General features: G+C 45.7%; 1 protein-coding gene across 3 annotated transcripts in view; it reads left to right on the forward strand.

Annotated features, from left to right (window-relative positions):
• abcc4 (ATP binding cassette subfamily C member 4 (PEL blood group)) overlaps positions 1-12,496 on the forward strand; it is a 376,726-nt gene that overhangs the window by 231,955 nt on the left and 132,275 nt on the right. For all 3 annotated transcript variants that reach the window (XM_067986483.1, XM_067986484.1, XM_067986485.1), the window contains one exon: positions 405-484. In XM_067986483.1, the coding sequence (XP_067842584.1) occupies positions 405-484 (80 nt within the window). The remainder of the gene's footprint in view (positions 1-404; positions 485-12,496) is intronic.

Consider the following 12,496-nt stretch of genomic DNA (forward strand, 5'->3'; position numbering starts at 1 on the left):
ATCCCAAAGTGTTTTTGATTCTTAATTTTGAATTTGAATTCAGTCGATATTTGAAAATACAGCTTTCTGATTAACCATTGTGCATTCAAACTCAGTGTTTGACCCATCAAGGAAACCTTTACAAGAGACACCAACATGTGATCGGGTATAAGCCAGTTGCCATTTTCAGCATATCAGCAGCAATTGAAAATTCTCAGCTAAGCATGTTGTTCCTACATTGTTCTATTTGTTTTAGATGTTGTTAAGTCACTTGCCAATCTTTTTTAAACTTCTGGATAATAATTTCCGATGAGGGCTATATTTAAATCATAAAGGTGATAAGTCAAATAACCGATTTAGAAAAAGTATTGTAACTGTAAAAATTATTTTAAATTTTTACTAGAGGTTTTTTTTATTCTTTGTAGGTCGGATCCTTAACCGTTTCTCAAAAGACATTGGCCACCTGGATGACTTGCTGCCCTATACTTGCATGGACTTTTCACAGGTAATTCAGTCATCAGAGCTCATGAATTGTACATTGTGTGATCATTTTATGGGCCACTGAGCACTCTTTGGTGCTGAAGTACTGTGATCACAAAACAATTACTTTCCAAGCAATAATTCTTTTAACAAAGTTAAACGTTGGTTTAATAAAAGTGTCTGCACATCAGAGGAGGGTGTGGTTGTAATTTTATGATACACCAAAGCAACAGTGAAAATTTAATGCCAGGAATAATTGCTGTATAGGAGTGGCCTCAGACCGCTTGCTATCCTGTCATGGCCACAGTCCACAGTATCTGCATACTTTGTAGCTTGTTGTTCATTAGCCTTCCAGTAATTTGGAGCACATCCAGGTAGTGTTATGAAATGTGGCCACAATAGCGCAACAATCAGCTGTCAAGAAAGACTTATGAAGACGAGCCAAATCATCAGGGCATGACCACAAAAGAGCAAAGTTTGACTGGCTGAAAGGAGCATGGTGAGGTAGCTACAGAAGGGGGAAAAGGATGGTGTTTGATAGTTAAATGAGCAGCCTAATGTTAATGTAAAAAGGTGAGGTTTATTTGAAAGCAAGACAAACCTAATTCTCTTAATACGTGATAAAGCACTAAGTTTTTACCCAGGACATGAACTGTTCTTTTATTACAGGCTATAACTTCAATAACTTTTGTTAAGCAATTACTCAGTGTACAAGAATGCTTAGGAAATAATTTCCAAACCTCCGGTAATACTGGTGGTAATTTCCCAACACAGTCTCTATTTGTGACAAGGCTAAAACATTAGACAGTCAACTAGTTAAAAATTAAAGATCAGGCAAAATGTTAAAGCAAAATTGTAAAACACTGCAGATGAAATACTATTCACTGCTATTATATTTTGTGTCTGTTGGTTGATTGCAAGTCAGCTCTTCAGCATCATAATTCACCATGAGCTGACCTGGTTTACTCTCCCAGGAGGGTTTCACCCATCTGGACACAGCCCATAATAGGAACACTAGAATACAATAGGTGCTGTGCTGGTATCCTTATTCTGCTGGTAGTGATGCCCTCAATAGAAATGAGAAAAGATGATGCACTAAATAAATAACAGAAAGCTCCAACAGATTAATTATAATTGAAAAAAAATCAAATTTTTCAGGTATCCACTTTAGAAATGCATAGATACTCATCAAGTTATAGTTTATAACATAACGTGTGATATGGTGTGATATGTATGATGATGAATGTGGTAAAGTATTTTTTTTCACTTGTATACCTCCATTCTCTGCCCCTTAAAAATGTTTTATTTTACAATGTGCCAAAGGCCTTGGACCCTAAATCACTCTATGCCTGAACTGCAGTGGAGCCCTTTGATTATCAAGTCAGATTTGCTGGCCAAATTTGTTGTAACTGGCCTTTTGAAAACATTTTACTTTGCCAGTTTCTTCCCAAGGTGTTGACTCCTACTGGGGTACAGTATCATGGGCGTCAGTCACCCTCCAGTACCTTGTCCACATGGCCCATCGTGTGAGAGCCTGGACAGTTTTAGCAGGCTAATAACTGTGACTGTAAAAAGGCCAACTTCAAAGGAATGAGTGATGAAGTAAAAGAAATGAGCTAGGGAGTATTGCTGAACAGTGCCTCAGTTGAGAAAGAATTGATGACAAGACTGACAACACTGAATAACCATAATCCTTAGAAAATTAAGTGTAAACCAAACAAGTGATCCACAAAATGGAGGAAAATTAAAATGGGAATAAAAAAGAAAAACTAACTATACAAAGCTGACAGGTCAGTGGTGGGAGTACCCCCGGAGGGGTATATGAATTTGTTGAAACAAGTGAAGAGATTTAGGACAATAAAAATGCAGAAAAAGATAAAAGTTAAAATATCAAATGAATATTTTCTAGAAGTATTCACCAAAGAAAATAACACGAACTCTCTGATCAATTTCTGTAGTACACCTGATATCTTAGAAGATTTTGAAGTCAGTGTGGCAGAGGCACTTGGTGACAATAATAATTACTTTGGATAAGATGTTAAATATCCTAGGGTTCTGAGGGAGACTAAGGAGGAGATTTGAGGGTCACTGGCTATTGCCATGAAGGAATCATTGAGCATTAGTGACAAAAAAAGAAAAGACTTACATTTATATAGTGCCTTTCATGACCTCATGACGTCCCAAAGCGCTTTACAGCCAACCTCCTGACGAAGGAGGAAAGCTCCGAAAGCTTGTGATTTTCAAATAAAACTGTTGGACTATAACCTAGTGTTGTAAGATTCCTTACATTTGAAGTGTAGTCACTGTTGTAATGTAAGCGATGGCAGGGTAGGTGGTGTGTCATAACTGCAGCATGTGGGAGTTTGTGAAGAGCAGCATGATCCCCGACAACCACATCTGCAGTAAGTGTCTGCAGCTCGAGGAACTTCGGCTCAGAGTTGTTGAGCTGGAGTCCAGGCTGCAGACATTGCAATGCATCCGGAAGGGGAAGAGTTATCTGGACACTTTGATCCAGGAGGCAGTCACACCCCTTAGATTAGGTAGTAGTTTAGATTCCTTCAGTGGTCAGGGACAGAAGGGTGTGACTACAAGTCAGGCAGGTATGGGGACCCAGGATGCAGTGATGGAGGAGCCTCAGCCCTTGACCTTGTCCATACTTGCTACCTTTATGGATGAAAGCAAAGAGTGCAGGGAGGATGGGCAAACTGACCGCAGCATTGTGGTACAGGAGGCCATTCAAGTGGGGGGAGTAAAAAGGAATGTGGTAATGGTAGGGGATAATATAGTCAGGTGGATAGACACTGTTCCCTGCAGCCGCGACCGAGAGTCCCAAAGACTGTGTTGCCTGCCCGGTGCCAGGGTTAAGGACATCTCTTCGCGGCTGGAAAAGAACTTGGAGCATGAGGGGGAGGATTCAGTTGTTGTGTTCCACGTAGGAACCAACGACATGGGTAGAACTAAGAATGGGGTTCTGCTGAGGCAGATTGAGGAGCTAGAATCTAAATTAATAAGCAGAACCTCAAATGTAATAATCTCTGGATTACTACCTGCGCCACATGCAAATTGGCATAGAGACAAACAGATCAGAGAGTTAAAAGTGTGGTTAAAAGAGTGGTGTGGGAGACAGGGGTATCAATTCATAGGGCACTGGCACCAGTACTGGGGAAAGAGGAAGCTGTTCCGTTGGGACAGGCTCCACTTAAACCGGGCTGGGACCAGCGTCCTAGCGAATCGAATAACTAGGGCTGTAGATAGGGCTTTAAACTAAAAGGGGGGAGGGGGAGGGGGAGGTGTCAGGTATGGGGCAATTTTGAAATCTAATGAGGAAAGTCAAGGCAACAGAGCAGTGTAGTGATTTGGGTAAAGATAAACAGAGTGTGGCAGGAAGGGACAGAGAGTTTACCAATAATAGAGCATCAACAAATAAGGTCAGAGCAGGAAAAAATGGTAAAAAGTCAAAATTAAAGGCTCTTTATCTGAATGCATGGAGCATTCATAACAAGATAGATGAATTAGTTGCACAAATAGAGATAAATGGGTTTGATCCAACAGCCATTACAGAGACATGGGCTCCGATATTAGAATGGAGGCGGAATGGGAGTGTGGGTAACCCGGCCAATAAAAAATGTTCGTTTCCCACGTGATTGCAATTCAATTGACGCCACTTAACGTGGCCTCCGGGTTTGCCGTCCAAAAGCTGCGCAGCGGGTGGACTGTGCACCCGCATCACAGGCTGACAGCTGGAGGAGCTCTATTTAAAGGGCCATTGCTCCAAAGGCTTTTGTTGGAGCAAAGACCCACAAACCACAATGGAGCAGCACAGGGGCATGGCTGAACGATGCCTCACTCCAGGTGCTACTGGATGGGGTGAGGAGGTGGAGGGATATGTTTTACATGGCGGACAGGAGGAAGTGGCCTGCCTCTGCCACCAAGAAAGCCAGGCTCGAGGTGACAGAGGAGTCACCAGCAGCAGCAACATCTCCCGCACCTGGATCCAGTGCAGGAAGCGCTTCAATGACCTAACTAGGTCAGCAAAAGTGAGTACACTTACTGATTCTCCTGCATTCTGTGTTCTGCATCACTGCCCCCCCACCCCCCTCAACTCATTCTACACTACTCTATCACATCACTCCTCACACCCACTTAAGGCTCATCCTCAACTTACCTGCACTTCCTCACCTCCCCATTAGTCACCCCACCACCACTACTCATCCCAATCCTCATCCAACATCTCTCATATACTCACCCTCTGATGCACCTATTTCAGTCAGCCTCACCCAAAGCAACGCATTCATCAGTTGGCTACGTCACCATCACTCACTCACACGTCTGTTCTTTGTCCTCTTGTAGGAGAAGAGAGCGCAAAATGCACGCGAGAGGGCGAGGACTGGAGGGGCACCACAACAAGTAGTGATCCTCACAGATGCGGAGCAGGAGGCCCTGGAGCTCAGCCACACCTTCAAGTGCCTGTCCATCGGGGACACCGAGACTGGCACCCCACAAACATCCGGTGACAAAACTTCAACACTCATCACACACACTATGAATTGATGTTAACATGCCTTGCCATCTTCAACACCTCAGTATGCTCATCGCAACATGACACATCTGTGATGATGCTTAATATTGCCTTCTGTTCGCTTACAGGGCCTTCAGCGACTGCAGTGACGGCAGAGGGCAATTCCTCAGAGAACCTGCCGACCTCTGAGGGGGCACCGTCACATCTTAGTGAGCCATTCACCAACGCAGATACTCACACCTCGGTGGCTCCTAGTCCTCAGTTAGTTGTGTTGGCACCTGATGCGTCACCACATCCAAGTGAGCAAGAGCAGACACTGGTGGCAGGGGCAGCTGTGGAGAGTCTGCGTCGGTGGGCGCTCTCCTCTCCAGGCTTTGCTCAGCTGGACGCAGATGTGAAACCCCAGGGTTCATCCTTTAAAGGGAGAATGATCGAAGGACAGCAGCACATTTGCGAGGTACTGGAACAGGTGCCACGCGGACTCTCCACAATAGCGCAGAGGATGGAGGAGTCCAACTCCTGCATGAGTGGAATGGTGGCACAGGTTCAGGAGGGAATCTCTGAGATAATGACACAGGGACGTGAGCAACTCTCTGAGATAGTATCGCAGGTAACTGCGGGAATGTCTGAGATAGTATTACAGGTAAGTGCCGGAATGTCTGCGATGGAGAGAAGGCTAATCTCCGTTGAGCTTCAAGCACGGCTCACAAATGAGTCCATTCAGGCCCTGACAACAGCTGTTCAGACTCGGGGAGAACACATTCTGCCGCCTTAAGCAGGCTGACAGATACTTTAGAAGTGGCCTTCCAACACATCTCACATGTCCACCACACTGTTCTCCAATAGGAGTGATGTGGGCCTGGCCCAGGGGAGGGATGATGGCGAAAGAGGATATGGAAGTGGGGACGCCACTCAAAGCGCTCCCACGTCTCACCTGTTGCCCTCCTCTCAACCAGTACCCACAATACTGCTTCCTCTCCAGGTGGCTGAGACAGCTCCTGCAAAGGTGCAGATGGAGCAGTCTTTGGAGGGGCCCTCACGGACTCCAAAACCCAGAGGGCGTAGGGCGAAAGCATCTAAGCAGTCAGGACATGAACATGAGAAAGCTGCCACCACTTCTGCTGCAGCCACAGGGGATGCACCACGTAGAAGTAGTCGGAAGAGAAAGACGAAGGTTTTTTGATCACGAAGGGTATGCACAAGGGTGTTTGACAGCCTGGCATCTTTTTTATTTATATTTGCTTTTTGTTAAAGTGACATTAAATGTTATGATTGTCACCACTACTGCCACGTCTTGCCCATTCTTGACTGGCTTTTGTGATAGCGCCCTTTCATGAGGCTCACAGTGAACGCCGACACTTGATGCCACCCATTGGGTCACTTTACAGTGGGTGTACGTGTATTTGCCGGACTGTTTTGTGCAGGGAGGGGTGGGCGGCTTGGTGTGGGCACTGCTTTTTCCAGGTGGTGTGAGGACTGGACTCTTCGCACTTTCTGATGTTAGGAGAACTGTTCACATATCAGTGACTCCCTGGCCTCACGAGCAGCCAGGTGAGCCGCAGCTCTGCCCATGGGTTGTTCCTCCTCCTCCTCAATGTGGGTGGCTGATGTGGATGGGGCCTCCTCAAGCAACACCCCTCTCTGTGCGCCATGTTGTGCAGGGCGCAACACACTACTGTAATGTGTCCCACTCTGTCTGGTGCGTATTGAAGCGTTCCCCCAGAACGATCAAGACACCTAAATCGCATCTTGAGCAGCCCTGGAGCATGCTCAGTTGTAGACCTGGTGGCGATGTGGCTGTTCTTACATCGACGCTGTTGCTCGGTGATGGGGTTCCTCAGAGGTGTCATGAGCCACGTATGCAGAGGGTACCCCTTGTCCCCGAGGAGCCAGCCCTTAAGGGTGTTTGGTGCGTGTAAGAGGGGCGGGATGTTGGATTCCCGGAGAATGAAGGAATTGTGGCAGCTACCAGGGAATCTGGCGCACACGTGAAGCAATCTTTTGCGGTGGTCACAAACGAGCTGAGTGTTGATGGAGTGATAGCCCTTTCTGTTGATGAACAGGCCTGGCTTGTGTAGAGGTGCTCGGATGCTATATGGGTGCAATCGATTACACCCTGCACTCATGGGAAGCCAGCCACAGAGTGGAATCCCACTGCCCTCTCCGTCTGGTTGAGATCGTCCGTGGGGAAGTTGACGTACTGTGAGGCTGTGCGAAACAAGCTGTCGGTGACGTACCTTATGCACTTGTGTGCAGACGACTGAGAGGCACAGGTGACACCCTGGAATGATCCGGAGGCGAAGAAGTTGAGGGCAGTGATGACTTTTGCAACATGTAATGAGATGACGCTCGGCCCAGCCGGGAGCAGCTCGGCATGAAGGAGGCTGCAGATGTCTGCGACTACCTGGCGACTGACTCTGACTCTCCATATGCACTGTTCCTCAGAGAGGTCCAGGAAGCTGAGCCTCGGTCTGTAGACCCTGTTTGAAGGGTAGTGCCTCCTGTGATGTCACTCTCTCTGTTGTTGCCCTCTGTGCTCTTGTGCAGCTGCCTGTGGCGCAGCACCATGTTGTGGAGCTCCACGTGGCGGAAGTGCACGCAGTACCTGGCGAGGCGTGTGTTGTTGCTCGTCCTCGGATGTAGTGGTGAATGCAGCCATGACGCCCCTCCCACCCTGATGGTGTGAGTTTGAGGGGGTCCGAAAAGTTGTTAAATATGTGTGAACAGAAGAATTGTGAGTGGAAAGTAAGAATTTTCAGTGAAAACACAAAGATCTCGCAGCCAAAAGTTTGTGTAAAAGAACTGAGTGCCCTGCAGCAAGAACTCACCTTTTCTCCCCATCTGTCAAACAAGCATTTGAATGTGCAACTGGCTGCTGGCTGAAACACGTCTGGTAGAACATGAAATATTTCCCACAGCACGGGAAACATGGTGAGGATGTTTCAAAATCGGACCCCTGCCTTAACGTGGACAAAATTAAATCCTTCAAGTATCTAAATGACTCTCTTAAATATCATCCCGCTGACTTTAATTGCCAATGGTACTTCCGCATTCGGGAGGCGCGCATGCACCCAGACGCGTCAGTGGGGAACCTGGAAGTCTGCGGGTTGGAGCCGGGTTCTGAACCCGCTTGGGATTTCCGTGGTTTTCGGAGCCCCCCCCCCTCCCCCCCCACCAAAGCGGTCACTACTTCACGCGAAAATCGAGCCCATGGTTGCAAAATGACCAAGATTGGGAACGAAACATTCCAGGGTACGTGATGTTTAGAAAAGACAGGCAAAATGGAAAAGGAAGGGGTGTAGCCCTAATAATAAAGGATGGCATAAGGACAGTGGTGAGAAAGGATCTTGGCTCGGAAGATCAGGAAGTAGAATCAGTATGGGTGGAAATAAGAAATAACAAGGGGCAGAAAACACTGGTGGGAGTAATTTATAGGACCCCTAATAGTAGCCATACCATTGGACAGAGTATTAATCATGAAATAATAGGAGCTTTTAACAAAGGTAATGCAGTAATCATGGGGGGCTTTAATCTTCCTATAGAGTGGATAAATCAAATTGGCAAAGGTAGTTTGGAGGACAAGTTCATGGAATGCATTCAAGACGGTTTCCTAGAGCAGTATGCCATGGAACCAACCAGGCAACAGGCTATTTTAGATCTTCTGTTGTGTAATGAGACAGGGTTAATTAGTAATCTCAGTAAAGGATCCTCTGAGGAAGAGTGATCATAATATGATACAATTGCACATTGAGTTTGAGAGTGACGTACTTAAGTCCGAAACTAGAGTCTTAAACTTAAATAAAACCAATTATATAGGTATGAGGGGGCGAGTTGGCTAAGGTAGATTGGGAAATTAGATTAACGGGTATGAAGGTTGACAAGCAATGGCAAACATTTAAAGAAATATTTCAATATTCTCAACAAATATACATTCCATTAAGAAATAAAAACTCCATGGGAAAAGTGATCCATCCATGGCTAACTGAAGAAGTTAAGGATAGTATTAGATTAAAAGAAGAGGCCTATAATGTTGCCAAGAAGAGTAGTAAGCTTGAGGATTAGGAGAGTTTTGGAAACGAGCAAAGAACGACCAAAAAATTGATAAAAAGGGAGAAAATAGAATATGAAAGTAAACTAGCAAGAAATAAAAAAACAGATTGTAAGAGCTTCTACAGGTATGTATAAAAGAAGAGAGTAGCAAAAGTAGACCTTGGTCCCTTAGAGGCTGATACAGGAGAAATGATAATGGGGAATCAGGAAATAGCAAGTGCATTAAACAAATATTTTGTACCTGTCTTCACAGTAGAAGACACAAAAAGCATACCAGAAATAGTAGGGAACCAAGGGGCTAATGAGAGTGAGGACCTTAAAGTAATTATTGTCAGTAGAGAAAAAGTACTTGAGAAACTAATGGGAGTAAAAGCCGATAAATTCACGGGACCTGGTGGCCTACATCCGAGGGTTCTAAAAGAGGTGGCTGCAAAGATAGTGGACACGTTGGTTATGATCTTCCAAAATTCCCTGGATTCTAGAACGGTCCCAGTGGACTGGAATGTAGCAAACATAATCCCGCTATTCAAGAAAGGAGGGAGAGAGAAAACAGGGAATTACAGGCCAGTTAGCATGACATTGGTCGTCAGGGAAAATGCTGGAATCCATTATTAAGGGCGCTTAGAAAATCATAATATGATTAGGCAGAGTCTACATGATTATGAAAGGGAAATCGTGTTTGACAAATTTATTATAGTTTTTTGAGGATGAAACTAGCAGGGTAGATAAAAGGGAACCAGTGGATGTGGTATATTTGTATTTTCAAAAGGAATTCGATAAGGTGCCACATATAAGGTTGTTACGCAAGATAAGGGTTCATTGGTATTGGGAGTAACATATTAGCATGGATAGAGGATTGGTTAACGGACAGAAAAAAAAGAGTAGGGCTAAACGGATCATTCTCAGGTTGGCAGGCTGTAACTAGTGGGGTACCACAAGGATCGGTGCTTGGGCCTCAGCGAATTACAGTCTACATTAATGACTTGGATGAAGGGACCGAGTGTAATGTATCCAAGTTTGCTGACGATACAAAGCTAGGTAAGAAAGTAAGCTGTGAGGAGGACACAAAGAATCTGCAAAGGGATATGGACAGGTTAAGTGAGTGGACAAGAAGCTGGCAGATGGAGTATAATGTGGAGAAATGTGAGGTTATTCACTTTGGTCGGAAGAATAGAAAAACAGAATATTTTTTAAAGGGTGTCCTCGTACAAGAAACACAAAAAGTTAGCATGCAGGTACAGCAGGCAATTAGGAAAGCAAATGGCACGTCGGCATTTATTGCAAGGGGGTTGGAGTACAAGAGTAAGGACGTCTTACTACAATTGTACAGGGCTCTGGTGCTACCTCACCTGGAGTACTGCGTACAGTTTTGGTCTCCTTATTTATGGAAGGATATCCTTGCCTTAGAGGCTGTGCAGCGAAGGTTCTCTATATTTATTCCTGGGATGAGAGGTTGAGTAGAATGGGTCTATACTGTTTGCAGCTTAGAAGAATGAGAGGTGATCTCATTGAAACAATAAGATTGTGAGGGGGCTTGACAGGGTAGATGCTGAGAGATTGTTTCCCCTGGCTGGAGAGTCCAGAACTAGAGGGCATAGTTGCAGGATAAGGGGTCGGCCATTAAACACTGAGATAAGGAGGAATTTCTTCACTCAGAGGGTTGTGAATCTTTGGAATTCTCTTACCAGAGGGCTGTGGATGCTGAGCTGTTGAGTATATTCAAGGCTGAGATAGATAGATTTTTGGGCTCTAGGTCAATCAAGGGATATGGGGATGGGGCAGGAAAGTGGAGTTGAGGTTGAAGATCAGCCATGACCTGATCGAATGGCGGAGCAGGCTCGAGGGGCCTTATGGCCTACTCCTGACAGAGCTATAGTGATAGGGGACTCAATTGTAAGGGGAATAGACAGGCGTTTCTGCGGACGCAACCGAGACTCCAGGATGGTATGCCTCCCTGGTGCAAGGGTCAAGGATGTCTCGGAGCGGCTGCAGGACATTCTGGAGGGGGAGGGTGAACAGCCAGTTGTCGTGGTGCATATAGGCACCAACGATATAGGTAAAAAACAGGATGAGGTCCTACAAGCTGAATTTAGGGAGTTAGGAGTTAAACTAAAGAGTAGGACCTCAAAGGTAGTAATCTCAGGATTGCTACCAGTGCCACGGGTTAGTCAGAGTAGGAATGACAGGATAGCTAAGATGAATACGTGGCTTGAGAGATGGTGCAAGAGGGAGGGATTCAAATTCCTGGGCCATTGGAACCGGTTCTGGGGGAGGTGGGACCAGTACAAATTGGACGGTCTGCATCTGGGCAGGACTGGAACCAATGTCCTAGGGGGAGTGTTTGCCAGTGCTGTTGGGGAGGGTTTAAACTAATGTGGCAGGGGGATGGGAACCGATGCAGGAAGTCAGTGGGAAATAAAGTGGTGACAGAAACAAAAGGCAGTAAGGGAGAGTGTACAGAACATGACCGGACAGATGGTCTGAGAAAGCAGGGCAAAGACCAAGGGAAGTCTAGATTAAACTGCATTTATTTCAATGCAAGAAGTCTGATGGGCAAGGCAGATGAACTCAGGGCATGGATGGGTACATGGGACTGGGATGTTATAGCTATTACTGAAACATGGCTAAGGGAGGGGCAGGACTGGCAGCTCAATGTTCCAGGGTACAGATGCTATAGGAAAGATAGAGCAGGAGGTAAGAGAGGAGGGGGAGTTGCGTTCTTGATTAGGGAGAACATCACGGCAGTAGTGAGAGGGGATATATCCGAGGGTTCGCCCACTGAGTCTATATGGGTAGAACTGAAAAATAAGAAGGGAGAGATCACTTTGATAGGATTGTACGACAGACCCCCAAATAGTCAACGGGAAATTGAGGAGCAAATATGTAAGGAGATTACAGACAGCTGCAAGAAAAATAGGGTGGTAATAGTAGGGGACTTTAACTTTCCCAACATTGACTGGGACAGCCATAGCATTAGGGGCTTGGATGGAGAGAAATTTGTTGAGTGTATTCAGGAGGAATTTCTCATTCAGTATGTGGATGGCCTGACAAGAGAGGGGGCAAAACTGGACCTCCTCTTGGGAAATAAGGAAGGGCAGGTGACAGAAGTGTTAGTGAGGGATCACTTTGGGACCAGTGATCATAATTCCATTAGTTTTAAGATAGCTATGGAGAAGGATAGGTCTGGCCCAAAAGTTAAAATTCTAAATTGGGGAAAGGCCAATTTTGATGGTATTAGACAGGAACTTTCAGAAGTTGATTGGGAGAGTCTGTTGGCAGGCAAAGGGACGTCTGGTAAGTGGGAGGCTTTCAAAAGTGTGTTAACCAGGGTTCAGGGTAAGCACATTCCTTATAAAGTGAAGGGCAAGGCTGGTAGAAGTAGGGAACCTTGGATGACTCGGGAGATTGAGGCACTAGTCAAAAAGAAGAAGGAGGCATATGACATGCATAGGCAGCTGGGATCAAGTG

The sequence above is a fragment of the Heptranchias perlo genome, chromosome 6 (genome assembly GCF_035084215.1).
Source record: "Heptranchias perlo isolate sHepPer1 chromosome 6, sHepPer1.hap1, whole genome shotgun sequence".
Taxonomy (NCBI): domain Eukaryota; kingdom Metazoa; phylum Chordata; class Chondrichthyes; order Hexanchiformes; family Hexanchidae; genus Heptranchias; species Heptranchias perlo.